Genomic DNA, 27,861 nt, shown 5'->3' on the forward strand with positions numbered 1-27,861 from the left:
GACACATGGGGCACCACCACCAACTCAAATGGACATGGCTTTCCCTGTCCTCGAAGTTCAGTTTTATTTCCTTAAGTAGCTCCGCATCTAGTGCCTGTGGTCTTCCCATCCTTGTGCCAGCTGTCAGGAGACCCAGACAACAGACAGATGTGACTTCTGCCTCTTGCCATTAATGAATAACCACCAGGTATCTGGCCTTCACGACACACATGTGGAGCAACTCACTCTTTATAGTGTTTCTTCAGTTACAAGTTAATAGTCATTCCCAAGGCACAGGCAAGTCAAACTTACTTTTCTGTGATGTAATATTTAGGGGTTGTCATGGTTATAACCTTTTATCATGCACTTAAAATCACTTTATCACATTCCATGCAAAAATAAGGACTTTTTATTACTAAGGGGACTAAGAAGATCATATATTACTCTGACCTGCCTGCCACTTTCTACTAATTGAATTAAAAACAAAAAAACAAATTACAAAGAAATATATGTTCCTGAGCTTTTTGGATAATGGTGACTACAGGAGACAATTCTTTGACCCTTCTATATGAAGAGGTTTAATTGTGATTACCTGAAGCTATGTTTTTTCTTGACAAAAATTCAAGTTTTAATCCAACTACTACATTCTTAAAAATACTTTTAAAACAATGTACTTTTAGAGATGAATTGTCTGAAAAGCACAATTGGAAAGAAAACACTTGTCACACCCACATGTTCTCAGATAAGGCCTATATGCTCATTTGGACATAACTGTTTTTCTAGGTACTACAATTTATGCATGAAAAATGCTACCGAGAAAAATTCTGAACTGAGATCATTACGATCTAATCATTTACTGGTTTAAATCACATTTTGCCCCCTTTCTTAACACATGGATGCTTGTCAGGGAATGAAGCTGTTAGGCTCTGCCCAGCGCCTGCAGGCGGCATATGTGCTCGGTGTCCCTGCTGTCCGTTGTCGTGGCAGGGTGCTGGGAGTCACCGGCTGAACGAGCTGTGCCTCGGGTCACTCCATGCTTCTCTATATACCTTCTGCCAGTCATCAAGGACTCTGCCATCGGGTGTGTGCTGTCACAGCACTTATGCACAAGAGAGACACAGACTGGATTTACTAACAGTCCTCTACTGTTGGACCCAGGGCCACCTTTTTAACTTGGGGAAAGACCATCACACTGTCAGGGTTTCTGTCACTGAATGAAGAGATTTCCAAATGGGACTACACGTACTATTTCTCCTGAGGCTAATTTTATTCCTAAGTGAATAACAGACATCTTCTGATACAGAATGCAGTAGACTTCACCTGAAAATTTTTGAAGTTTGGCGTGGAATTCTAAATGTTCTAGTGACCTCTTACCTAGTTAATCCAGTAAAGTATATACAAAGGTTAAAAATTTCTCAGGCTCCTGTAAACAAGCTTAGATAAACACCCAGTGCCTATTTAATGTTAACCTGGGATTTCCTGGGAAAAAGACATGTTGTCACAAAAACATAGTAGTTCAAAAAACATGTTTTATAAGTAGACACTGAAAAACAAAAACAAAGAAAGTCTCTCTCCACTTATTTAGTAACCTAAGTATGAAATCCACAGTAAAGACAAGAGTTAGAAAAGCACTTCTAAATGTTGTTTTGTAATATTTTAAACCAGCTCTGAAATAAAAAGAGCAATGACTAAAATAAATTGTGACGGTCTAATTTACCCAGTTTGCATTTACCAAAGCTTCTCACTAATGGAAAGAAGTTTCCAGTTATACCAGAGGACTTATATAATTACACAGCTCTTCCAACTCTACCTTTCTCTTATTAATTATCTCTGAATTCTACTTGACTTCAGCTGTGAGCCTCAGGGTTCACACTGCTTTGAAGAGGTCCAGGATAGAAAGTTTGTAGGCAGTATAGCTACGGAGGTATAATCCACTTCTTATATTAATATTTTCCTGGGGTTTAGGGGTACACAATTATTCTTCTGCCACATGGCTAGATTTCAAGCTTGATGCAGAAAACTCAGGTGACCCACAATAAAACTTTCCAAAAACAATTTTGCTGTTGGAAGAAGACCCAATAAATATAGCACTGATCCTAACCTACACCAAAACACAGTTGCTTACAAACTGTGACACATTTAGGGAATTCTGAATTTCTGATTCACCATCAGTGTAGGAGTGAAGAGAACAGAGTTAAGAGAACAGTCATGTGCCAGTGCTTAATTAGCTGTTAATTAAGAGAAAACTCCAAGAGGACCCAGTTTCTCTGCCCAGCACTCCCTCATTTCCATAGCTTAGAAACGGCCCCAGTTTGTGTGCCTGTTTGGGATCACAGTGCATGGGCTGCTTCCTTTGCACCCACTTGTGATGGCAGAGAACATGGAAAGAAACGGGGTGCACACCACCTATTTCTCAAACACCCATATACTCGAATGTTCACAGGCCTTCTGTTTTCACTCTCTGTAAACGACCCCACCCTGAGTACAACCCCACACATGATAGCTCAGCCTCTGCCCCTCCAGGGGCCAAGGAGCTGTCCTTCAAAAAGCACATGCCTCTCTGGATTCCAGACCTGAAATGACTTCTGCCTCTTCGTGCCCTCCAGCCCCCTCTCCGCACCAGCCTTCACAGGCGCACCTGCCGCTGGAGTCCCCGTTGTTCCCATCCAGCACGCGCAGCCGCTCTGCCTCTCCCGGGGCTTCCACACCCCGGCCTCCCCACACACCTGCCACCTCAGGTTTCCCGGCTCCCCTCAAAGGGGACAAATCAGAACCCGGAATTCTTAGTTTATCTTCGCTACGCAAACGTCAGCCAAGCATTTAAGGAGCAGGTCATACACTAAGACATCCTTACTGACGTCCCTAATAAAACAGTACTGTGTCGAATAGACAGACAACCGATGTGTGCCCCTAAGACCCTGCCTCCGGGCGTGCATACCTATGGATCCTTTTTACGGAACGGTAATTTCCACGAGCTTCAATCTGAGAATAACTGACTGTGGAGCCGAGGTTTAATGTTGTTGAAATTCCACCCACAGACTTCTGCTTCTGGCCACGACTGAGCACCTGGCACCAGACGGGCCACCATGACCAACCAGAAAACCAAGGAAAACATTAGAGGCAGCTGTTTTGGGCAACTAACAACAGGCAGTGCAGAACTGAGGCACCTAAGAGAAAGAAAGCACGAGGTAAATGTGGGGATAAATTTAAAATAACAGCTCTTGTTTCCTCTTCTTAATTTCTTTAAGAAGTAAGTGATAGTTTAAAATAATATTATTGTATTTACACACACACCCTCACACATGATGACTATGATTCATTGCTACAAAATTGTTAAATCTGCATATAAGTTGAAAAGAATTTCAATTTTCCTCAACGTGAATAAAATGTAAAAAATCCTATGAAATCCTCAAGCCCTTCCCTATGGGTACATTGTGGCTCCCCAGTTTGAGAAAATGACTTCAGAGCAGTTTCATAATTGTTCCACTGCTACCTAACACCTCCCTGCGGCGGCCATGCCGGCACCCTCTGAGCGAGCACGGGCGGGGCACTGCGCACCACACCAGCTGCGGTGGCATGGGCTTCGCTGGGCGGCCACCGCCCGCGCTGCTGCTCCTGCCTGGTCCCCGCCCTGGCAGGCTGCCCTGCTGCAGCAGGGCCAAGTGCTCCGCGCAGGTGGGATTCCTCCAGTTTCCTCACACGTCATTTGCACACTACCACCTTACCGACGTCCTTCCAATCAAGTTAGCAGTCTTCATGCCGGGGTACGCATCTCCTGGGGGTCCACAATGACCTTGCAGGGAGTGTGGGCACAGTAGGTCAATTTCCAGGTTCTCACCTTTCATGTTCCTCTTTCCTAAAACTGCCCCACCTGAATGTGCCATGGCTCTTGGGTCTCCCTCCCACCTTCCCTTTCTCAGCCCCATTCTCCTGCTTTTCAAAATCCAGGCACACCTCAAACCTCTCTAAGCGGCGGTGTTTCAGGACTGCAGTGTAGCCCCCACTGGGCGCCGATGCTGGACACTTGCAGTCACGCTCTGCGCCCCACCTGTGCACAATGCATCAAAATAGCATCTTAGCTGGAGTCAGAGTTCAGGACAGAGATAGATCTCCTGAGGAAGATGTCAATAAGCTTTCCGATTAGGGGAAAAATAGCCCAAATCTGCTGGGCGCAGTGGCTCATGCCTGTAATCCTAGCACTCTGAGTCTGGGAGGCCGAGGCGGGAGGATTGCTTGAAGTCAGGCATTCGAGACCAGCCTGAGCAAGAGTGAGACCCCGTCTCTACTATAAATACAAAGAAATTAATTGGCCAACTAATATATATAGAAAAAGTTAGCCGGGCATGGTGGCACACGCCTGTAACCCCAGCTACTTGGGAGGCTGAGGCAGGAGGATTGCTTGAGCCCAGGAGTTTGACATTGCTTTGAGCGAGGCTGACACCACGGCACTCACTCTAGCCTGGGCAACAAAGTGAGACCCTGTCTCAAAAAACAAACAAAAAAAAGTTCAAATCTTTCTGGTTTCCCACTGTGAATCTGAGTTGACTGTTTTGACCATGAGGACGAGCTTCACCATATAACTGAAATTGTATCTCCTGCAACTGTTAAGCTTAGGGTAACCAATATTTGATCTCAACTTGGAAATGTCAAGAGGGTACACAGATTTTCAAGACTAATTTGGTATTATATGAAGACAGGAGCTTGACGCTTGTTGTGTACAGCACGGCCCTGATGAAGAGCTCACACGGGAATCGAGGCCACGCTCGCTCCAGTATTCTGAGGAGATGCAGTGTGCCAAGGCCTCTGGGCAATGCTCTGTACAGTCAAGCTACATTGACATTAATGCACGTGCATGTCAGCAAACCCCATTCTGGCTTCTTGTGACCACTCTTTCAGCTCTGAAGTTCTCACAGACCAAGTGAGCCTACATTCTTGCTTTCAGGAACAGGACGGAATGAGTGGATGTCTGGACTATGGGCTCCCTGGCACAGAGGTGATGTTTTCTGACCATGTAGCCCAGCACTGAACAGCTTTTTCCTATATTTCCTACATTCCTACATGGTATGCAGTAGGAATTTAATGCATGCCTATTGAGTTGAACTGGGCTGAAAAATGAAAATGAAACATGCAAATAAGATTCTGCCAAATTATACCAATCTATTAAAATAAACTACCCCTGCTGGTCTAGCAAACATAGTTTATGGTTGTGCAACATAGCAGGTGTAAGGATCAGGGCTCAGGCTTGCTGGTGAGCAGGGAGGCTCCGGAAGCTCCACAGGGGATCTGTGGTAAGTGTGTGCGTGTGCTCTGTGCACGGGGAGTTTTCCTTCACCAAGGGTTTATTTTTCTCCCCTTTTCCTGTGTCGTCCTGGATGTGGCTGCGAATTCCAGCAGCCCGACGCTGGGAGTCAGCCGATGAGAAGGGGGCTGTGGCTATCTATCCCCAAAGGCGCTGTCCTGCAAAGTGTCTGCAGCTGGTGGTGCCAGTCAAAAGAGGAGGCTTTCTTCCCATGGTGGGTTTTATACACACGTAAAGGAGCAAAGGAGGATGCTACCTGTTGCTGCCTTCTTTCAAGCCCTATTTTCAAATTACTTGTAATCAACTGAGAATAAATTGCAGTAACCCTAAGAGGAGTGCCACTTTGAGTTTAAGAGATCCTTTGGCCATTTATACCAAAAGAAAGAATAGATGAATTGCCTTAACTTAAAGTTTGATACTTTCTTTGAGAGTCTAGATTTATAATAAAATCTTGGCTTTCTTTGTAGGTTCTCTATTTTCTCCACCAAGTGGTTGAGAGTACAGGGGCACCATATATATTTTTAAAATCTGTATTCCAATATAACATATACATAGAAAAATGTACAAATCACAAGTGTACAGGTCCATGAATTTTTCAACAAATGAATAATCTGTGCAAACTGCACCTAAGTCAGGAAACATAGCCTCACCAGTTTTCCAGAGACCCTCATATAGGGCAACTATCCTTAAAATATAGAAGGGAAAACAGACCAAGCAGATGAAAATAAATATAGAGTGGAGAGAGTGGTGCACACACCCCCTCGTGATTTGGGCAGAATATAAACTGAGCACGTGTAAATTAATCCCAAAACCACTAGGTGTCTGTCCAGCTACTCAGCCTCCCTCTCTCTTTCCGTCCACCTGAGTCCTCCCTCCATCTGTCCCTGTCCTCCTCGTACCTTCATGGCCTCCAAACATTAAAGAACAAAAACTTTCACTTAAAATATTAACTTCCAAATAGTATTGTGGGAGGCTATGATTTCTATACTATCACATCATGAGCTAATTAAAGTAGTGAGCTTTTGGCCTAAGTTAACATTGCATAAAGATGCTAAGATAAATGTACAAAACCTGGTCACTAAGATGTAAGTGGGGGAAGTTGAGGGTAGGGTACACAGGACCTCCCTGCAGATTTTTGTGCAACTTCCTGTGAATCTGTAATTCTTTAAAAATAAAAAGTTAACAACAAAGTTCTACTATTGCAGCAAACTAATATTTGTATTTATATAAGGTGGTCAGTGTTCTGTTTTGTTTTTAGTATGATTCCCTAAGAACTATAAAAAACTCATCTTAACTTCTCTTTTCAATAAAATGCTATTACTGGAGAAAAATAAGATCAAAATATTAAGTTTAAGCAAATAAAATGTGTTTTAAAAGTGAATAACCTAACACTTAAAAACATTACCTAGGGAAGTACAACAGTTAATGTTTTTATTTCTTTCTTCCTCACCACACATTTTTCCTCCTTAACATTGTTTTTAAAAATGCTTATCATAATGTTAATATTCAAAGAAAATAAAATATTTTCCCTACAAAAGCTTATGTGGCAGGCTCAAAGGTTCCCCTCACGGCTTCCAGGTTTTCAAAAGGAACGAACACCCCACGCGGGTCCGTGCCTGAGCGTGTGCCGTGTGCCGTGTGCCGTGTGCCGTGTGCCGCCGCGCACAGGCCTCGCGGACGGGAGGGCGGGCACGCGGACGGGAGGGCGGGCACGCGGACGGGAGGGCGGGCACGCGGACGGGAGCGCGGGCACGCGGACGGGAGCGCGGGCTCGCGGACGGGAGCGCGGGCACGCGGACGGGAGGGCGGGCACGCGGACGGGAGGGCGGGCTCGCGGACGGGAGGGCGGGCACGCGGACGGGAGGGCGGGCACGCAGACGGGAGGGCGGGCTCGCGGACGGGAGGGCGGGCACGCGGACGGGAGGGCGGGCACGCGGACGGGAGGGCGGGCACGCGGACGGGAGGGCCGGCTCGCGGACGGGAGGGCGGGCACGCGGACGGGAGGGCGGGCACGCGGACGGGAGGGCGGGCACGCGGACGGGAGCGCGGGCACGCGGACGGGAGGGCCGGCTCGCGGACGGGAGGGCGGGCACGCGGACGGGAGGGCGGGCACGCGGACGGGAGGGCGGGCACGCGGACGGGAGGGCGGGCACGCGGACGGGAGGGCGGGCTCGCGGACGGGAGCGCGGGCGCGGGCACGCGGACGGGAGGGCCGGCTCGCGGACGCTCTGGTCGCCAGTCAACCCATCTGTAAACGTAGTATCTATAAATCACTCACTGTTTAAAGCAACTATGCCACTAGCAATGTCTATGAGATAAATGACCAGCTTTGAACTGTTAGCTTTTCCATTTTTGGTGTTTCTTGCAGCAAAGCAATTTATTTTTACTCACAGATTTAAAGCAACTTTAAAAATAACTTTTATATGCTGCTGGTAGGAAAGACCAAGTCTCTAGAATGTGTTCATCGTGACCAGTCTATGACCTTGTAATTAGGAAACAATGACAGATACAAAGTCAGGCAGATAATTGGTGCAGTTTTATGGTTCCATATAACACCTGCAGACCTTCTTATTATGAACCAGGTGAAGACACAGGAAACCTATGGCCATTAGGATGATGGAGCCCAGATGAAAACAGCAGTCCCTGGGTATGAGCACTGACTAGCTCAAAACTGGCCACCAGTGCACTAAACGATTTCTAAAACAGCTCTGTTAATTCTAGATCCAGCATCAAATAATGATGGACAGGTGCCCAGATACAGTCCTGGCAGCGACGCGGCTCCGCTGCTGGAAGGGCCAAGTGCTCCAGGCAGGGTGTGTCTGGCCCCTGCCTGTGGGGTGTGAGGTCCAGCCCTGCAGGGACATGCGGACTCAGGCAGGCCCCTGGGCACTGTGTGTGCTCACTGTGGGGGTGGGGGGAGAGGGCCAAGCAAGAGAACACAAAGAAGAAACGGCCTTTCCCAGCAGCCGTGACAAAGATCCTAGCCTGAAAACAGCGCAGGAAGAAATCATCGCGGTGACAGAGTGAACTGAAGAGCATTTTAAAAACCAGCTCAGGACTACAGACAAGAGTTGACAATACTGTTTTGAGGGACAGTAAGACCCACCACAGTGGGAAAGAGGGTAAGTTGGATGTGCTGAAAGTCCTACAGCGGGGCCACCACACAGTCACCAAAGGGACAAGCTGAGCTGGGGAGCCTGAGGCTCCCTCCTGCCTGGCAGGCCGTGGTGACTTCCTGAGGATCCGGGACCCAGGAGGGACATCCGGGTGGAACCGTGTAGCCTTCAGGAGCCCAGCCTCTGCAGTGAGAGTGCAGGCCCGCTTCTGCTCACCGATGGCCTCGGGTAAGGAAGGTGACATCGCTCACCCTGAGGTTCCTCTCCCACAACGGGGCCACAAAGGCCCAGGTGCAAAAGCAGCACTCCAACAGCAACAGGGCCACACAGACGCGGAGGGTGCGCAGCCTCTGCACAGACCGTCTCCAGCGATCCTCTCCGCCGCACTGTGAGTGCTGCCATCACCCTCATCCGCAGACGAGGAAACTGAGACTCGCCAGGGTCCCTCGCCTCGGCCACCGCCACCTGCAGCACAGCCGGGCCCATGTTCACGGCCAGGGAGTGTGGCTCCGGAGTCTGCCCACCGGGCACAGCGCAGCACCTCCCTGTGCGTCCGCGGTTGACGGCAAAGACTAATAAATAACTTGAATCAAAAAAAAAAAAAAAAAAGCGCCACATAGCAGGTCTTTTTTTGGTGCATTTACTGTTTCCTGTGTTCATGTTTGAGTCCCATGACCACTATTTGTTTCTCCTACTTATAAAAAGGTTAACATCAAATAGAGGGTAGACACAAGAAAGTTCATGCTTTTTCTAGAACAAAAAACTCATCTATTGAATGTTGGTGATGATTCATCCTAGAATCACTGATCTAACACATTTGTAGCTGGTGACAGTACTCTTCAGATTAAGAAGACTACACCTAGACAGAACAACTTTGGACATACTCCGAGCCAGCTGACGTTTTCTGACACCTGTCCAGAACACAGGCCTTTGTTCCAAAAGCTGCGTGATTCCCGGGGCTTCCTTGGACCCCAGACTCATGACCCCCTTCTCCCCACACCTGCTGTGAGTTCCTGGCTGAGGAGGGGCCCCAGGACCCCTTTTCTCTCTCTGAGCCAGAAACTCCTAAACATTGTCTCTATTTTTAATAAATGACGCAAACATTCTACTTTACAGCCAGAAGAAACACAAAGGGACACAGACTCTCTAGGAGAGCCGACTTTGCCAGCCAGCGCCACACAGCCGGTCAGCCCCAGAAGGCTCTGCCGGGAAGCGCCACCTCCACCAGCAAAAAGCCCGAGACAGCCGGAGACCGGACATGGTGCAGCCTCAACGGCCGAGAGGACAAGTGGCAGTCACTTATCTGGAGTCGTACGTTCCAGACCGTGAACAGTCTGGTTATTTATGCCATGGCTCCCGTTCACCCCAGGACGCCAGGACCCCTGGGTCGTCCAGGCCTCTGCTCGCTCCACATTTCAGGGCTCGGGAGGCCGGTGTGCTGGCCATGCCCACACAGAGAAGGGAGCCTCACTTGAGCAAACTCTTTGTGAAAGAAAATTCAGTTTAGACATAATTTTTCCCTCAGAGGTCCATTTAACCTCCACCCTGTTATGCTAAGGCTGCTTCTTCAGATAGAGCTGGACTAGTGATGTAATCATTCTCTCTCTACCTCTAAGGATGACACTACTAAGTTGGATGTCTCATTTCAGAATCACTGAGTATTGATTAATTATTATCTGCTACTTTTAAGACTACTCTTAAACTTAGACTTTTCTGGCTTGGCAGAACATCGTGTGAATGGGGCACGTGACTATCATGAGGTCCATACTACTGCTACCACATTATGTGCTACCTAGAGGTTCTCCTTTAATTAAAAAATAAACCTTGTAGGCCAGGCGAGGTGGCTCACACCTGTAATCCTAGCACTCTGGGAGGCCGAGGCGGGCAGATTGTTCAGGGTTAGGAGTTCGAAACCAGCCTGAGCAAGACCCCGTCTCTACTTAAAAGAAAAAAAAAATCAAAAGAAACTAATTGACCAACTAAAAATACATATACAAAAAATTAGCCAGGCATGGTGGCGCATGCCTGTAGTCCCAGCTACTTGGGAGGCTGAGGCAGAATGATTGCTTGAGCCTAGGAGATTGAGATTGCTGTGAGCTAGGCTGACGCCACGGCACTCACCCTAGCTTGGGCAACAAAGTGAGACTCTGTCTCAAAAAATAAATAAATAAATAAATTTTGTAAATAGTGTTCAGAAGTCACCAAGCCTGTAAAACTTCTAGAAGGCTGCCAAGGTGCATTCAACACACCTGTGCTCATACCATTCCATCTCACCTGTGGCCACCACCTCATTCTATCTCTTCTCTTGTCACTTTGAAAGGATGCAAGTCTAGGAGGAAAAAAAGTCCAACATCTCCCCAGAATCAAATCCAAAGAACCCTAATCTTTCCCTTCTCCAAGGAGGGAATAAAGAAACCACACACAAAATTCCAAAAGATGCAAGAGAAGAATATACTACTGGCGACTGCTCTCCTTGGCACTCCATTGTCACTGGCTCCATTAGCATGGTTCAGGCCTTGAATTCATGACTACTTATTTCCCTAGCTATAGTTCAAATGTCTGGTTTTTGCAACTGACCAACATTATGAATATTTAGTAGCCACTGCCCAACAAACGTAGAAGCCTAGCTTTTCTAGCCAAGATTTTCAGAACAATACCACGAGGTAAGATGGACTCAGATAACCACTCAAGTCTTCCACCCATCTTGGACTTTTACCATTCACCTGTCTCTCCCCCAAACCAAGCACATCACTAAATCTTCATTCAAACAAGAAAGAGTCTTTAAAGTGTAAAAGTGAAGTGAAAAACCAGGCAACTCGTTTAGCTGACTCTATGTTGTCCCACTTCACCAAACTGCTCAACTTTCTATTCTTCCTTGGCTAAGCAGACTCTTGTTGACTGAGGTGAAATGTCATAGCTTTTGTCCAAGCAACTTTTGCAAGACTTAGAGGCCCAGTGACTAAAGCTACCTGGAAATCAATGTGCTCGCCGCCTGTTTACTGGAAAGGTTCACAAGAGCTATGTCATCCCAGGCCTGAAAAATCAACGTGTTCTCCTACAATATTCTTTAAATCTACATACCTGCACTATATAGATAACAACTGAAGATCAATTACTCAGCTGGAACACAAGACTTTTTCTATTTCATTTCAAATCATGAAACAGAAATGTAATTTGGGGGAATTTCAGCTGGAGTACTGAAAAGTTTCACTATGTTAGTAATAAAAAATAAAAAAATTAAAAAAAAAGAGGTCCTTCCTTCCTAGTGGAGGAAAATGAACACTGAAGACTGCATTTTGAAATTTCTTCTGGGAGAAGTATTTCACCATCAATGAGCGTTCTACTCACATCACATTGCCACATTCCATTCCTCAACCAACAAAGCCCTCCAAGTGAATCATTTGATATTTGTAGTAATTTATCCTTAAAAGTCAATGCTTGCAAGTATAATCCCAGCCAGATTGGCTTCTTGTAACAGGTTTGATATAGAAAATGAACACTCCTAGAGGGCCACACTATTTGTTAACTTTGTCTCTTTTCATAACAGTTGTTTCACACCCTCATGAGTTTAAATGTGTGCTTTCATTTAAATCACAGAAATGACTCTTCCAGAGCCAGGTAAGTGAATTACCACACTTTGCCATAGGCATTGCTAACTGACCCAACACTGAGTTGAGTTGCTTTCTCCCCTCATTTTTCCTGCAAATATTTATAGGTCTGAAAAATTTATAGAAGCTTATGATATGATGTTATAACGTCATACTTCTAATTTCTAAAGCAAATGTTTTCAAGGCTCACAAATTCATTTCTCTGTATCTTATAAAATGGGCAGTTATAACACATGCATAAGAGACTTGGCTCTAAAAAAAACTTCATAAGAAGAGGAAAAATGAGAAATGAACCAAAACAGAAGAGAAATATACAGAAACAGACAGAAAATATACAGAAATATACAGAAATTGTGAAGCACATTAAACATTACTAATAAAAGTATAATAAATTTTGAAGAAACTTCGTGTTAGCCTTTTGATTAACAAACATGACTAAAAGTAATAGGAGGCATCATTTTTAGCTTCAAAAAATAACACAACTAAGTCTCAAAGGAGGAGTAAGGAGAGTTCTTGGGAAGCTATGTTGTGCACAGCAGAAAAGCACCCGGGGCCTTGATGTCCACTAGCCTGGCAACCACTGGCAAACTGCAGAATTGCTCTGAGCCAGGTCCCTCACCTTCAAATGTGGATAATTATCCCAATCCTGTAGGGTTGTTAGGAGGCTCAAAGAGATGGATATTAAGGCGCTGTGTAAACTCTAAAGTGCTGTACAAATACAAGGTATTATTATTATTATGACATCAATGTTTTGGCATCTAAATTACAGGGAGAGCACATTTATTATCAACATGTTTAAATACATATCTTGCATGAATTTAGATTTGTTTTTAATTTCCATAGATGTTTTTCAGCTGGAAAGAGTCTTAGGATCATAAAGTTACTTTATGGAAGTTGAAACTGAGAGGGTAGATTCTAAATTCCTTTCTCATTCTAACTAATAACAAATTACAGGAAAAAAATACATTAAGCCACATAGTAAGAAAAACTTCTTTAGAAATACCGGTTTTCAGGGAATGATACCTGTATATGCACACTGGTATAATCACAAACATTGAATGTCTTTGACACTTTCTAACTTTCAAAAATTATATAGCATATTTTTACAGCCATCTGACAAAGTTTTTCATTTGCAGTCATGCAAAGTGTCATTTCCAGCCATTTACCAAAACTTTTCTTTCTCTGTGAAGGCTGATTCATAACAGCTTGCAAAATAGAGAAAAACAAGGAAGAAAGGAAGGAGAAAGAAAGAGGGAGGGCAGGAGCAAGGGAGGAAGGGAAGAAAGAAAAGAAAAAAAACATTAAGGCAATACATTATTCTTACTCATAAATACGTTCCATGCTTAGAGTCTATTAAAGCACCAGGAAATATCAGCAGAGAGGAAGAAATCAAGAGGTAACCATAAGAATGAAATTTCTAATACTCTGATAACTTTACAGCAAATCAAAGCCAAGAAAAAGTTCTGAAATGCACCATATTTAAAGGTCCCTTTAAAACAGTACCTTAAAAACCAACAGATGACAATAATTCTGTAATAACCACCTTTTGTTTTCCTGTCATTAATTTGGACTTAACCAAAAGTGGATGAAACTGGGGGTTCTAGTTTCCTATAAAAAAAGCAATTTTAACTTTCTAATACTATATCAAAACATACTGTAGTAAAAAAATCTAGTAGGAGTCATATCTTGCAAGTTAACACCAGAACAAACTTAAACAGTTTGTCTAATTTATCTTGTTCACAATTTTAAGCATTTACAATGGCTTACAGTGTATGAGAATGAACTAGGAGATAATCACGTAATGAAGAGAAACCATCACAATTAAATCTTCCTACAGCTTTTAGGTATCCAATGTTTGCTGTGAAATAAATAAAACTAGGTTTTTGACATTGAAAAACATTTTTTGAAAACTTTCTGAAATCCTGCATCGAATGATCAGAAATTCTCAGGACACACTTGCCTGTCCTTAAGGACTTGCACAAATTCAATAAATAGTTTGTTTTCATTCCAGACATAAAATAATGGAGAATTTGAATAAAGGAGCTAAAAGAAGCACAGTTTTTCACACACAACTGTCAGTTTGTCATGTCAAAAAGACAATATGTAATGCATCATTTTTATCCAAAACCTGGAGTAAAAAACAAGGACCTTAGCAAAGAGCACAATGACATCGAGTGCAGAGCAATGCAACTGCTAAAGCAATCATGACATCACCCAGTGTGCAGGCCTGCTTGTCCACAGTGGTAAAATCATCAGGTATTACATTTCTGTTTTTAAAATAAAATCCCTCACGATGTTCTTGACACAATTGCAAAGTAAGCAGTGGGCTTTCCTTCGACGTTCCCTTTTCTGTAAGGGCATGAGTACACAAGGTAACACCAGCTGCCGCATTTTAGCAAATGATCTCTGCAAATAAACAGGGAAGTATGTGCAATTTTCAGCACTGAATCAGGAAATAGATGTCTCTTCTATTTCATAAGGAGTAGTAGCTCAACTCACATGAGTGACATTTGCTGAGTTCAGTGTGATTTAACATGTATGTAATTATGTCTAGAATTATGCTAACTTTTTCATTTCTCTCTTTACTTTCTGTAGCAAGAGTTAAAGGGTATAAGTAGTCATTTTGCTTATTCATAACAAGTTTTAGGGAAAAATCATGCTCTTGGGGAGAAAGGTAAAGCTATCAACTATAATCTAGACTCTAGTTCAAGTCTTCACATATCCAGTTTTTACTTTCAAAAAAAAAAGACCATTTTAATTTTTAAATGTAGAATGTGTCATCTCTCCAGAACTTTACTTTTGACATTGTTAAGTTTCCTCATACTAATTTAGAAAAATAAAGCAGGAAATTCTAAAACCTTAGCATCTGCTATGGTAAAAAGTTTGCTGAAGGAGCTCAGGGCCTACAAGTATTTACTCATTCTTTTCCCTCTGCCTGGAGGCCAGGTGAAAATCCCATTCTTTGAGGCCTACCTAAATATTCCCTTTTTGAGAAATTGTCCCTATCACAGAGGTAGAATGAGACCCTCTCCTGGTCTCCAACTGAAACCTGAAACGGCATCTGTCATTAAACATCACCTTACAGGGAGGAGGATGCCTTCTCTCTCACTGTTGAGCCTTTCCCATGTAAGTCCTCTAAGGACAAGTGCGCTTCTGTTCCTCTGGTCTATCTAGACGCCAGCACAAGATGTGTGCGTAGTTTATAAGCGGTCCTCCAACTCTGGCAGGCATTGGAATCCCTTGCAGGGCTTGTATTCACAAACTGTGGCCCATCCCCAGAATCTTACTCAGAGGTCTAGTGGGGTCCAAGAATGTGCATTTCCATCAGGTTCCCAGGTGTGACTGCCGCTGTCCTGGCCCCACACTGCGAGAGCCACCATAGTAAACTCTTAATGGACTAATTCACGAAAATTAAATGCGACTCTGAAACTAATGAAATATAAAGCTGCCCCTTGGATCTTGAAGAAGCTCATGAGATGAGTAAGAGGTGGGGGTTCTGAAAACAAAGACAAAATTCCTTCTGCTACAAGCTGCATACAATAGTTAACCACAACCAGAATTGCCCAGGGAACTTTAAAAAATGTGTTTTCTTCAGAAATTCTGATTCAATTGGTCTGGGGTGTAGTAAGGCATTCTCTTTTTCAAAAGCACCTCAGGTGATTATAAGGCACAAAGTTCAAAAGCTATTACTTAAAAAACAAAAACAAAAAAACAAAACACAAAAAAGAAAAGAAAGGGCTGGGCGTGGTGGCTCACGCCTATAATCCTAGCACTCTGGGAGGCTGAGGTGGGTGGATCATTTGCAATCAGGAGTTCTTCGAAGGCCCATCTCTAATAAAAATAGAAAGAAATTAGCTGGACAACTAAAAATATATAGAAAAAATTAGCCAGGCACAGTGGTGCATGCCAGTAGTCCCAGCTACTAAGGAGGCTGAGGCAGGAGGATCGCTTGAGCCCAGGAGCTGGAGGTTGCTATGATCTAGGCTGACACCATGGCACTCTAGCCCAGACAACAGAGTGAGACTCTGTCTCAAAAAAAAAAAAAAGAAAGAAAAGGAAGGAAGGAAGGAAGGAAGGAAGGAAGGAAGGAAGGAAGGAAGGAAGGAAGGAAGGAAAGAAGAAAAATTCATCTCCTACTCTTTTTAGCTCATTCCCTCATATAAAAAACTTAATGTGATGCTGTCTTAACTAAGAAACAGGGATTCTCATCAGAGGATTTGCAGCCATATACTAACACGCATAACATACTAGCAGTTGCCGATAACTGCAACCAGTCAGGAGCCTGATTTAGAAAGCAGGTGGCAGCCAGCACCCCCGCGAGCTCCACACTGATGCTGGTGGTGGCCATAACACAGCAGAGTCAGGATGCTGTCTGGGGCTGGGCTACTCTGTGAACAAAGACAATGACTTCAATGGAAGTATCTAATCAAAGGATAGTCAAAGCCACACTGCTCTCTTGGGCTCCAGATCTGCGTATGCTACTGCCTCCTGGACTGTTCCTTCTGAGCACTTCAAACTCAACACATCTAAAAGCTGAATTCATATTTGACTTCCTTCCATTCCCTTCACCGAAATTTCCTTGACTTCCCAGACTCTCAGATTGGATTTAGTATCTATCCAGGGTTCCAAGTCAGAAGGTCGGTGTTGTCCTGGGATTGTCTATTTCTTGTGCTGGCCACATGTGAGTATCAATCCGTCCTGCCTCTGGTCAACCCCAGAGTCACTTGCACAAAGTCATGGATCTCTCTGTTCCCACTGCTGATCGTACAACCTAACCCCGCACCGCTGCTAGAACCAACTTTCTGAAACCCAGATGTGCCCTGCCAGTCCCGCTGTGACTCCCCTCTCACACAGGACGAAACGCAGAGCCACAGTGAGGATGGCAGAACTCTCTATGCCTCGCATGTCACCTCACCACTTATTCCTTCTCGTCCTGTCATGCTGAATTTCTAGCACTTCTCTTGTAGTGCCCTTCACATCCTATTCTCCGGGGAAACAACCATATAACCAAATAGATCTTTGAAGGCTCCGATGAGTAATCTCTTAATCCCTTCCATCTGGAGTTAAACCTGCTCTCCTCTGCAGGTAGAATTAGAAGCAATGACTGATCTCAAAAGACTTCCTTTATCCCGTGGAGAATTCTATCATTGCTTCTGTGACATTGTCTTACGCAGGTCATCTCTAGCTCTCTCTTCCCCTGATTGACTTCCAGACACTTAAGGGCAAGTACCAAGTCCAATTCATCCTTACGTCTCAAAATGCAGATGAAAGAGTGCTCATTGCTCTTTGTGGCTCAAACATAAAGAAAGAATGGAAATGAAAGCCTAAGTTGTAACAGGTACCAATATTTGTCCTTTTACTCCACGGGCAAACAATAGTGGTACACTTACGTAATTATTTATATTAAATTAGGGCATGTGTGCTGGCCCGCTAGTAATGGTGTAATTGCAGGTACATTTAGAGCTGTGTACAAGACATTCTCGTCTAACTATTAGCCCCCTGATTGTCATTCTGGCTTCTTTTCAATAACAAGTTCCAGATATAATCAGAAAGGACACTTGGACTCTGGATCTCTCCCTGAGAACCACCCAGAAAGGCATATAACTTGGAGTAGAGAGGGAAATTCTATCCAACCATGTTACCCTTCACATACTGCTTTCTAAAGCAAGCTGCTGAAATTGGTAGAAGTAAAATTTATTCTGAGCATATGCAATTCACAGATGCTCAGGCAATGGGGCCAGGAATCTGATACCATACGTCAGTGCCTTTGGGGAATACAATGTCAAATACAGCACTTACTTTCCAGAGGCTTAGCAAACACAGCCCCACCACTCACTGGCTTCAACAATCCCTCCCATCCTCAGCTGGCTCAGGGAACTTTCTAGACAACTGGATTGAGTATATCTACATAAATATGCAGGAAGGAAGCTTTACCAAACAACCCTGAAACAGTGAAAATTACAGACAAACCAGTTATTTGAATACATCTCAAAGCCTGGATTCTTGTCCAAAATCAAACTCACAGCCAGTTTCCAGCAGCAGACAATCCTGAGATCCTATCCAAAGAACCAACTGCTGGAGTTTTCTTGGAAAATTCAAGCTTTTAGGAAAAAAATTAAAAAGAAGATGTGGGGAAACACTATCATGTCAAATGGCAATGGTCTTCATGAGCAAACTAAGACTTATACATGCTGGTAGTTTAAGAATAAACCAGTGATACTTCATGGAGACCAAACAAGTTTCTTACCATAATTTCAAATGCCCATAGGTGACAGAAGAAAACAAAATGGAATGGATCCAAGGAACAGAATCGAGATTTTAAAATTGTATTTACAGGGCAACAATGTATGGATGAGCCATACTCATCAAAGTTTTAGCCATATTCTAAAACTTTGAACTTTTCTGAAAACATACCCCCATTAGTAAAACCTAAAGATAAATAAGCTCGTTACTACTGTACTTACTAAGTCAAAATTAAAGCATGCGCACGCACACACGCACACACACAAACTACCTGCACAGCAAGGCATGTTGCAAGGGCGAGCTGTGCAGGAAGGGTGCTTCAGCAGGCTGGACGTCCTCGCCATTCTGGTGCCGGCCCTGTTTCCAGATGTGGGCAACAGCCTGGGCCATCTTCCCTTAAACAGTCATAAAAATCAATTGTCTTTAATATTAGAGTTGACTGGTCACTCCTGTCAAAGTTTCAGACACTGGCTGCTAGTCTTAGAGCTTAGATGGAAGAAAAAACAAAGAATATTTTCTTTTCAAACAGAATCCTTCATCTTTACTGACACTACCTCTAAAAACAGTTCAAAGCATGTTAATGCTGTCACATGGACCAAGTGTAATTATGCAGTACAATGGATTGTGGCGACCGTCTTCTTCAAATTCAGAATAAGTCTGAAAAATTATGAATTATGAAACTAAGTACACGAAGCCAGAAATGACTGTTAAAGGCCTGCTGGAGCTGCCGCCCGTTCGTGCAAGTCTGTGTTACAGAGGTGTGGGTCCTTTCAGATTTGAAAAGCAACTTAATAATATTTAATTAGTGGCTTAAAGAATCACATTTCTGGAGGCAACTGCAGAAACCATTAACACTATATCCCCCCTTTTAAACTTAGTGTCTGGCACATTCTATGCACCCAGTAAGTAGTCATTAAATTCAGAAATGAGGACTCAGAAGCCTGGAGCTTCCAAGTGACTTGTCCCCTTCCCCCCAAGACTGTAATGAGAAGAAAGGCTCCTGGCTGCCAGCCCAAGCCTGGGCTTTCTAGATCTGATCTCCTTAGAGAAAGGAGGGTGGTGGTCCTTCACTTTGGATACCATTAAAATCCCCATTTTTGTTTCTCTTTAATACAGCTCAGACCTACTGAATGGGAATGTCTTCAGAGGGGCCCGGGCAGGCTCATTTCTACAAAGCTCACTAGGTTAAGAACGACCACCCTCTTGGAATAACACCTTGGGTCTATTCCAGAGCAGCACCTCTCTCTCCACGTTCAAGAGCAAGGGGCTTGCTCGACATCCCCAAGCCATCTCCACACTCACTGACTTGGCAACCAGAGCAAGGACGGAGAAACCCTGAGCCTAGGGCCAGCCACGGATCGGCAGGCGTGTATTTCAAGCTTCAAACAAGGTGCCCATCTTAACCAGCCATGCCCTGGGCCCACTCCCCTTCCAGCATCTGCTGTTAGACAGGCAAACACACCTGACACAGCTCTCTGAATGCCAGAACTCAAGGCTGTGGAGTTCGGAGGTTGAGGAAGGGACCTGGCACCAAACGCCTGAGTTTGAATTCTGGTTCTGCCTCTTACTAGCTGTAGGAGAGTCACTTTACTTCTCTGTACCTCATTTTCCCCATGTATACTGAGGGTACCCACCTGACATGATGTGAGGATAAAAAGGACATTTAAAATAGTGTTTGACACACACACACACACAAAATAGTGTTTGACAGTACTTAGCTCTAAGTACAAGTAAGTAAAATTACCATATTCTAGAACCAAACAAAACCCTCACTAACATGAATAAGTCTTCTTGAACAAAACATTGAATTTGATTGTAGAAAGATTTCATCTCCTAGTATTAATAACTTGCCACTTAAAATTTAGTCTTTTTATGTTACTTTAACAGAATAGTATTTGTTCGCCTACTCTATTTTATTCAGAAACATTCTTTTTTGAGTGACTATGGGATACACAGGCAAATTAACTGGTATTTATACTTTTCTCAGCAACAAATCTCCAACCACTAATAGTGGTGTTCAAAGGAGCAACATCAAAGGCTGGGAACATTCCTAGAGTGAGCAAATGATGCTTTGGACGTATTCTGAGAGTCTAATTTGAAATAAGGAGAGGGGTCTCTCCAGCAGAGACAGAGATGGCACATGCCCAGGAGGACCCTGTTGCTATGTCCCAGGCAGGCCACAATCTCCTAAACTCACACCCTGCCTTTTCCCTCTGCTATATTTTGCAAGGCTGTTAAAACTCCAGATGTTCCAAAAGAGCTCCTTACATTGGCACGTAATCTTTCCCGGAGACCCTACCAATCTTTCCTGTGCCCCAGCAATTCCCAAACCTGAGTGCCCAATAGGGTCACCTGAAGAGCTTTTAAAAGTTCCAATGCCTGGCTCTAACTCCTACCAATTAAATCAGAATGGGGGTGTGGGGGGGGGGAGCCAGATATTGGTTCTTGTTTTGATTATTTGAAATCCCAGGTGATTCCAACATGCAGCAAAGGTTGGGAACCACTGTTCTATGCCGCTCCCCTCCCCCAAAGGCCACGCTCAGCACCAAACCCCAGCTCCCCACACAGTGACATCAACAGCAAGTCCAGGCCTGACTCTTGGAGTCTGGGCCGCTTGATTTTGAAATAGTGCAATTAAACCTTCCGAGGCATGTCTCTCGTGTCAAGTGGGTTTATGGGCGGAAGTCACGAAGCCAAGCTCGCTCATGTTCCGTCCAGACATTTGGCACACGTGAACCACGGACACCAATCCGTTTTGTTTTTTTTTTAAGTTTAATATTTTGGTTGATCCAATGTCAAATTCTTCAAAATGCAAAAAGAAACACCTAAAAGAGACGATCTCAATCTTGGGATTTCGAGGAGAGAGGCTTGCTGGGAGCCCCATTTAGAGAAGCCCTGGCGAGGCCGGGAGGAGTTCCGCTCCGGGGAGTTCCAACACAAGAACACAGCCGTCCCCGCCGTGGCCGGCGACAGCGAGGTCCCGCTCCAGAGCCAAGCCAGACGCACTGGAAGGGCTGCAAGTGGGGGTTAAGCCTCGGGAGTCCCCGGGAGGCGGCCACCTAAGGAAACCCCCGCCTTACTCGGGCGCTGGGCGAGGAGCTCGGCCTGGCGGGGAGCCGCGCACCGAGCGGGCACACCTGGACGCCGGCGCGCGGGGCGGGCGGCTGGGGTCTGCGCCGGGCCGGCGCACCCACCCCTCTGGCCAACTGGGAAAGTCACCACCGCCAGCACCAGCCCTTCCCGGTAGCCGCAGGTAGTTGCTGCCAAAGACGAGTTCTCCCAGCCTCCCAGATCAAGGTTGCGACTCCACACCCTGGAAAAGGGCGTGCAGAGACCTGCGAGCGGGGCTGGGACCCGGGCTGGCCAGCGTGTGGGGCACAGTGTGACACCGGGCGGGGAAGGAGGCGAGGAGGGTCGCCCAGAAAACCGCCTGTCCCGGGAGGTCCGAGGGGGTGGATGGATTTCCGCGGGTCCTTCCTCAGCCTCCCTAAACCACTCGGCCTCGGCGTCTGGGACGCGCCCCCGCCTTGGGTGCGCGCCCCCGGCCCGGCCTCGCCCTTCGGGGAACCGTTGGGGCGCACACGCCGGAGGGCGAGCCGCTGGGCGCCCGCCCCGCACCGAGTTTTCACGCACGGCCGCCGACCGGGTGCAGGAGGGCAGGAAAGTGAGGAAAAGAAAGTTAGGAGCGGCCGGGGCTCCCGCAGACGCGCCCACACCAGCCCGCTGCCCCGCGTCTCCCTTCCTTGGGCCGCCGCTGACTCGCCCAGCCCAGAAACGAAACGTCCAGTTCCTCCACGGCCCCCGCCAGAAGCGCCGCCGATCCTCAAGGAAACAGGAAAGAGGGCGGAGGCACGGGGCGCGGGGCGCCGAGCGGGGCGCGCCCTTACCTTTCTTTTCCTCCAGCGCCCGACTGGCCTGGACGAGCGCGGCCAGCAGGACTAGGAGCGCGGCTGCCGCAGTCCCGGAGGGTCGCATCGCTGCCCCAGGAGCTCGCTCGGGCTCGCCCCAGTATATCCTGGACGGAGTCGGGCGGCGGCGGCGGCGAGGCGAAGCCTCGGGCGGACGCCGCAGAGGTGGCCTGTCCTCCGGCCTGGGAGGCGGCGGCCGCCGGGGCTCGCTCGGTGCTCGGTGCTCGGTGCTCGGGACTCGGGCCGCCCTGCCGCGGGCGCGCACACCGGCCGGGGCGGAGGCTGCTGCTGCCGCGCTGCGCCGGGGCAGCCCAGACGTCTCGCTCGCGCCGGCCGGGCGTGGGGAAGCTGGGCTGGAGGAGGAGGGACCAGCCGGAGGAGGAGGGCTCGGGAGGAGCAGAGGAGGAGGAGAAAGCCAGGAGGAGGGAGGAAGAGCCAGCCGCGCTCACCGAAGGCAGGCAGCAACCCGAAAGTGGTGGACTGCCGGTGGACCCCCCGCAACCCAAGCGGCGCGGGGAAGGGGAGCGGGTGACCTCAGGAGCCAATTTCCGAGTAGGGCGTCCGGGCATGGCTGTTCACGCCTTGCCCCCCGCGGACTTGCAGGGCTGTCTCTGTGGCCCTGCGTCGTCGAGCCAAATCTATGGCAGGGTCCCCTTGCCCTATCCCTCCTTTTGTTTTACTGAGCAAACTTGTACAGCTCTGGAGAAATGGCTGAGCCCCAGAGCCAACGTCGGATAATGACACTGTTGGGGAAACTGTTCCTTTATTGTGGTCCCCAACTCCTCGGGATTCTAGTGAGGGTCAGAGGCTGGCCTGGCAGCCCTTGCGGTCCTCGCAGGGGTGCCAGGCGCCTGGGGTGCGCTGGAGTCTGAGGGTCCTTAGGCCTTTTCAAGCACTCTTGAAGTCGTCTGGAATGAGGGCACCCAACTCCTGGCAAAAAGACTGTTTGTTGCAACCAGCCCGGGGAACTTTGAAAGCAAATGTGTGAGGTAAATTACTTTGCAAAAGTGAAGCACTTGGAATACAGGCTTGACACAAACAACAGTGGAGACACTTTAAGAGAGGCTAAGTGTTCCTCTGCCCCGGTAACTCAAGCAGGAGAAATGCCAGGGAAATTCAGGAAGGATTTGGCCAAAAGAAACTAAGCTTCTTTGGCCTGCAAAAACTTCAGCTAAATCCCGTCCCACTGTTCCTTCTCCTCCAGTAGAATGTCCTGTGCCCCTTGGACAGAGACCCCCTCCTCTGCTCACAGGCTCACCAGGTCACACCTTCGGGCCTGGCTCAATGCTAATCTGCCCTCTCTAGCGGAAATCACAAGCCTAACTAAGTGGCGCTGAAGACCGGCCTTTCCAGTCTCTGGGGTGGGGGAGGAACGCGCAACGCACGTTTTCCCTCCCCCGCCCCGCCGCCAAGTGCTTGTGCCGGCATATGCGCGCCGCAGCCTGAATGGGGGGTTTTACCAGGGCATGTGCAGGGTAACTTTTCCTGTGAATTTGAGTAAATAATTTGTTTCTTTGTTTTAACAAATCGGGGCAACCACCGATGCTTAATTTAGCCCCTGGATGAAGAAGGCAGGCCGTATGTTTGGTTCCCTCCACACAGTTCATACAGGGACTTAAAACAGTTTGTGAAGAAATACAAATGCATGTGGACATGGACGGGAAAATCCAAACCCTGATATATTTGAAAGAAGTTTATTCTGAGCCAAATTTGAGGACCATGACCAGGAAGCCTTGAGCAGGTGGACTCGCTGTGGCTGGGTTTTAGTTTGGTTTTATACATTTCAGGGAGACATGTGTTACAGGTAAAATCATCAATCAATACATAGGAGGCATGCATTGGCCTGGCCCACAAAGGTGGGACATCTCGAAGTGAGGGGTGCAGGGGTTTACAGGTTATAGGTAGGTTTAAAGATTCTTTGGCTTGTAATTGGTTAAAGACATGAAGCTTTGTCTAAAGGCTTGGAATGTTTTAACATAAAGACCTGTTATCAGAGATAGACCACTGGACATAGATTTGTTGTGTAAATTGAGGACCTGTAGGTTTGTCTTGCATACCCTTAGGCCTGTTAATGGGTTACAAAGGATGTCTCCAAGAAGGGAGGGGGCATGATGAGGCCTGTCTGACCTCCCTCCTCCTGGTAGACAATTTAGTTTTAGGATATTCCTTTAGCCATGAGGAGGTCCATTTAGTCAGCCAGTGGGGGTGAGCCTTAAAATTTTATTTTAGTTCACATGCAGATAGCAGAAATTAGAGAAAGGTAAACAGGAAACACAAGAGTGGAACATAAAATGAAGATAGGAGTGAGTCTTCTAAAAGATTTGAATACAGTGAAGTCCTGTGCATTTACCATTTGGCCACATATGTGGCTCAGTCAAGGAAATATGATCAGTGGCACAAGTCACAACACACATCAATTTAAGCTACTTTTAAGACTATGTAGGACTTTCTCTTGTGAGTCCCCAAAAAGAAGACCGTGGGTGAGGACATCAGGGTTCTCACTGTTCGTGCTATGAGCCAGCTGCCTTCCTGGCATTGTCATAACATTCTTCAGTGATCTGGTGGCAGCTTAAGAAACAGAACTTTGTGAAAACAGTTACTACAGGAGGCAATGGGACACTTTTCAGACACACTCAGCCCAGTCCTGGAATGGATTCCAGAGAATGGAGAGGAATGGGGTTGCTGAACATCCTAATGGGATGCCTATAAGGTTTCTGCTCTGAGCTTTTGATACAGAAGCTGACGTTCAAGTAGATTTTGTAGTTTGTAGCAGATACTGGAGTATGCTGATAACTATGTTATTTGTTAAATAAAAAACTATATGACTAGGCTGGGAGACATGCATTCCTCCTAAGAGCACTGAGGAATCTTGCATAGATCAGCCCAGCATAAGTGCTCCAGTGCAATCTCTGCAGAGTGAGCCCAGGACACATCTCAGGTAGAGGCTGGGTGCCCTGTACCACCACCACCACCACCACCACCACCACCAGAGTGACAACAGCAGCCCAGGCACTGTGCTAAGTGCTGCTCGGACATTAGCTTATCCAACAACTTGTGAGCTAGCTAATACCTTTGTCTACTTTTATAGCAATGTGGTGATGCTGTGTTTTGGAGAGGTGCCAAAGTCTCAGAGCAGACTCACTAGAATGAGAGGCCAGCTTTGAACCCAAGTCAGGGTCATATTTTTATTTCTCTCATACTATAACTCTTCTAAATCTGAGATAAAGGGTGACATCAGGATTCTAAATTATATTTAATAATATCTTGGAAATTTGTTAGAGCAATTAATAACGGAGTTTCTGCTTAGCCAAAAAATTCTAGGTAAAGCCTCTTTGCATCCCATAGTAACAAGTATATACTAAGACTCCAGTGTTTCCCATAGCAAATCTCCTGTCTATCAATTTTCATGATGCAGACTGTTCATTCCCTTTGTCAGCTATACATGAGAAACTTTTTTTATCCGATGAGTGGTTATCCTCTTAGAAGAAGTTTCTGAGTATATTGAATAAGAGTTTCGTCTTTTGTAGGAGGAACATAGCTCTGAATTCCCTAAAACCAAACATTCTGTGGAAGAGTAGGAGAAACAGGTTATTTGGCAGGGGAAGATATGTGGGCTTCAAATATTCTAAGTTCCATTTTAGTTGAGAGGCATTTGACCACCTGTTTTCTCTGGCCTTGAGGTCAAAGCAAAGATTGATGAGGAAAAACCAGAGTGGCAGATTTTAGAATTTCAAAAAATATCTTTTGGAAACTACTGTAGCTATCTAAAAGTGGAATGAGCCATTTCATAGTGGAAAGGGTGTCTCCATCTTTAGAAAGATTTCTATGCAGGAGCAATAAGTACTAATGGAGGTCATGAATTAAAGACAGAACTAGATCCCTTCCAATCCTAAAATTTGATAAGAACATGACTTCTAAACTAGGTTTCCATTTAAACATATGTTCCCTTAGCATCTCTTCCAAGGATATATTTTAAGGAGTCACAAGAATCAGATAACAGCCTTGCCTCAGGGAGGAGAACTAGGTGGCTGGGGGTCAGGGGCTGGAGGGGGACTTATTTTTCAATTGTTTGTGCTTTTATACCCTTGGAATTTTGTATTGTGAGCATGCATCACCTCTTTCTGTAAGGTAAGGGTCACTGACCTTAGTATGGCCACGACTAAGGTTCAGGGGCACTTCTGGGGCAGGCTTCCATGGTTTTGGAAAACATTCATTCTTTCCCTTTGGGTCAAGTTATTTGCATTTGACTCTGAGCTGAGACCCATCTCTTGCAGAGTATGGAAGAAACAGCTTCTTTTTCAGGGACAATATGTTGACAAAAAAATGGCTAAAACAGTTTCCCTTTTGTCATTACTATGCTTCATTTCTTCTAGAGTTGAGGGTTACCTGTCACTTTAGGGAGCAGGATTGGCACTCCATCCTAGCAACAAGTAAAAAGCTGAACAAACTGAAAAATCAACAACTCGTCTTCCCTGTAAATCAGAGAGGCAGACAGGCAAAGACAGAGAAGCGCGACTTACAGGAGCAGAAACCTGTGGGCAGAAGCCCCCAAGGAAGCCAGTGCCAGGTAGGAAAGCCTGTGCTGTAGCTGAGCAATTGCTGCAGGCTCAGAGCTGGCAACTCTGAGGGGAGGGCAGACTTTTGTGAGTTCTACCCCCAGGAGCTCTGCCAGGTCCTCACAGTGGCTACTGGAGAAAAATCTCATCACGCTCTGGCAGTGGGAGGGAAAAGGGAACTATTTTGAAATAGGTCAGAGCCTTCTATTCTTAACAAGGTCTACCCTAAGGAGAAACTATTTTACCAGAGGCTTAACCTGTGGGGGTTTTATCAGCACCTACCTACTTGGAGCAAGGGAAACACACAACTCCATCCCGCTCTAGCTGTCCTGTACCATCAAGGTCGGGAGAGGTACCTCAGAAGCACTTGTGAAGTCCACAGTCTAGGCTCACTAAAAGATGGTGACCTGTGATAGGACTATGCAGTGCCTCCTTCCCCATGACTTACTGCATTACTAAAGGTCTATTTCCGTAGCTCCTCTCACCTGGTACATCACATCTACCTTTCAACAAAAAGTTACAAGGCATCATAAAAGACGAAAGATGAGTTTGAAGAGTGTGAACAAGTATCAGAGCCAGAGTCAGATATGGCAAGAATGTTAAAATTATCTGCTATGGTTTGAATGTGTCCCCCCAAAATTGTACCCCAAAATGTGTCCCCCAAAAGTTCATGTGTTGGAAAGTTAATCGCTCTGTCTTCATGAATGGTTTAATGTTGCTATTATAGGAGTGGATTTTTTATAAAAGTAAGCTACCTTTCTCTTGCCCTCTCAACATGTGATACTCTCCACCATGTTATGTTAAAGCAACAAAACCCTCACCAGATGCCTGTACCATGCTATTGGAATTCCCAGCCTCCAGAGCTATGTGCTAAATAAACTTATTTTTTAATGTAAATTACCCAGTCTGTGGTATTCTATTATAGCAACAAAAATGGACTAAGATATTATCAGACCAGAAATTTATCAGACCAGTAAAACTATAATTAAAATGTTAAGGGTTTTACTGGAAAAAGTAGACAGCATGCAAGATCAGATAGACAATGTGAGGATAAAGATGGAAATTCTAAGAAAGAATTTTAGGAGGCTAGAGATCAAAAACACTATAACAGGAATGAAGAATGTTTTTGAGGTGCTTGTTACTAAGCCTGGA

General features: G+C 45.8%; 1 protein-coding gene across 4 annotated transcripts in view; it reads right to left on the reverse strand.

Moving 5' to 3' along the window:
* Positions 1 to 22,502, reverse strand: part of EGFR (epidermal growth factor receptor) — a 184,315-nt gene extending 161,813 nt beyond the window's left edge. For 3 of the 4 annotated variants that reach the window (XM_012775591.2, XM_012775589.2, XM_012775592.2), the window contains exon 1: positions 22,133 to 22,502. In XM_012775591.2, coding sequence (XP_012631045.2) covers positions 22,133 to 22,220 — 88 coding nt within the window. In that variant the 5' untranslated portion in view covers positions 22,221 to 22,502. The remainder of the gene's footprint in view (positions 1 to 22,132) is intronic. The other variant, XM_012775594.3, reaches the window with a different exon arrangement.
* Between the last annotated feature and the right edge of the window lie 5,359 nt (positions 22,503 to 27,861).

Source organism: Microcebus murinus, chromosome 9 (genome assembly GCF_040939455.1).
Source record: "Microcebus murinus isolate Inina chromosome 9, M.murinus_Inina_mat1.0, whole genome shotgun sequence".
NCBI classification, from domain to species: Eukaryota; Metazoa; Chordata; class Mammalia; order Primates; family Cheirogaleidae; genus Microcebus; species Microcebus murinus.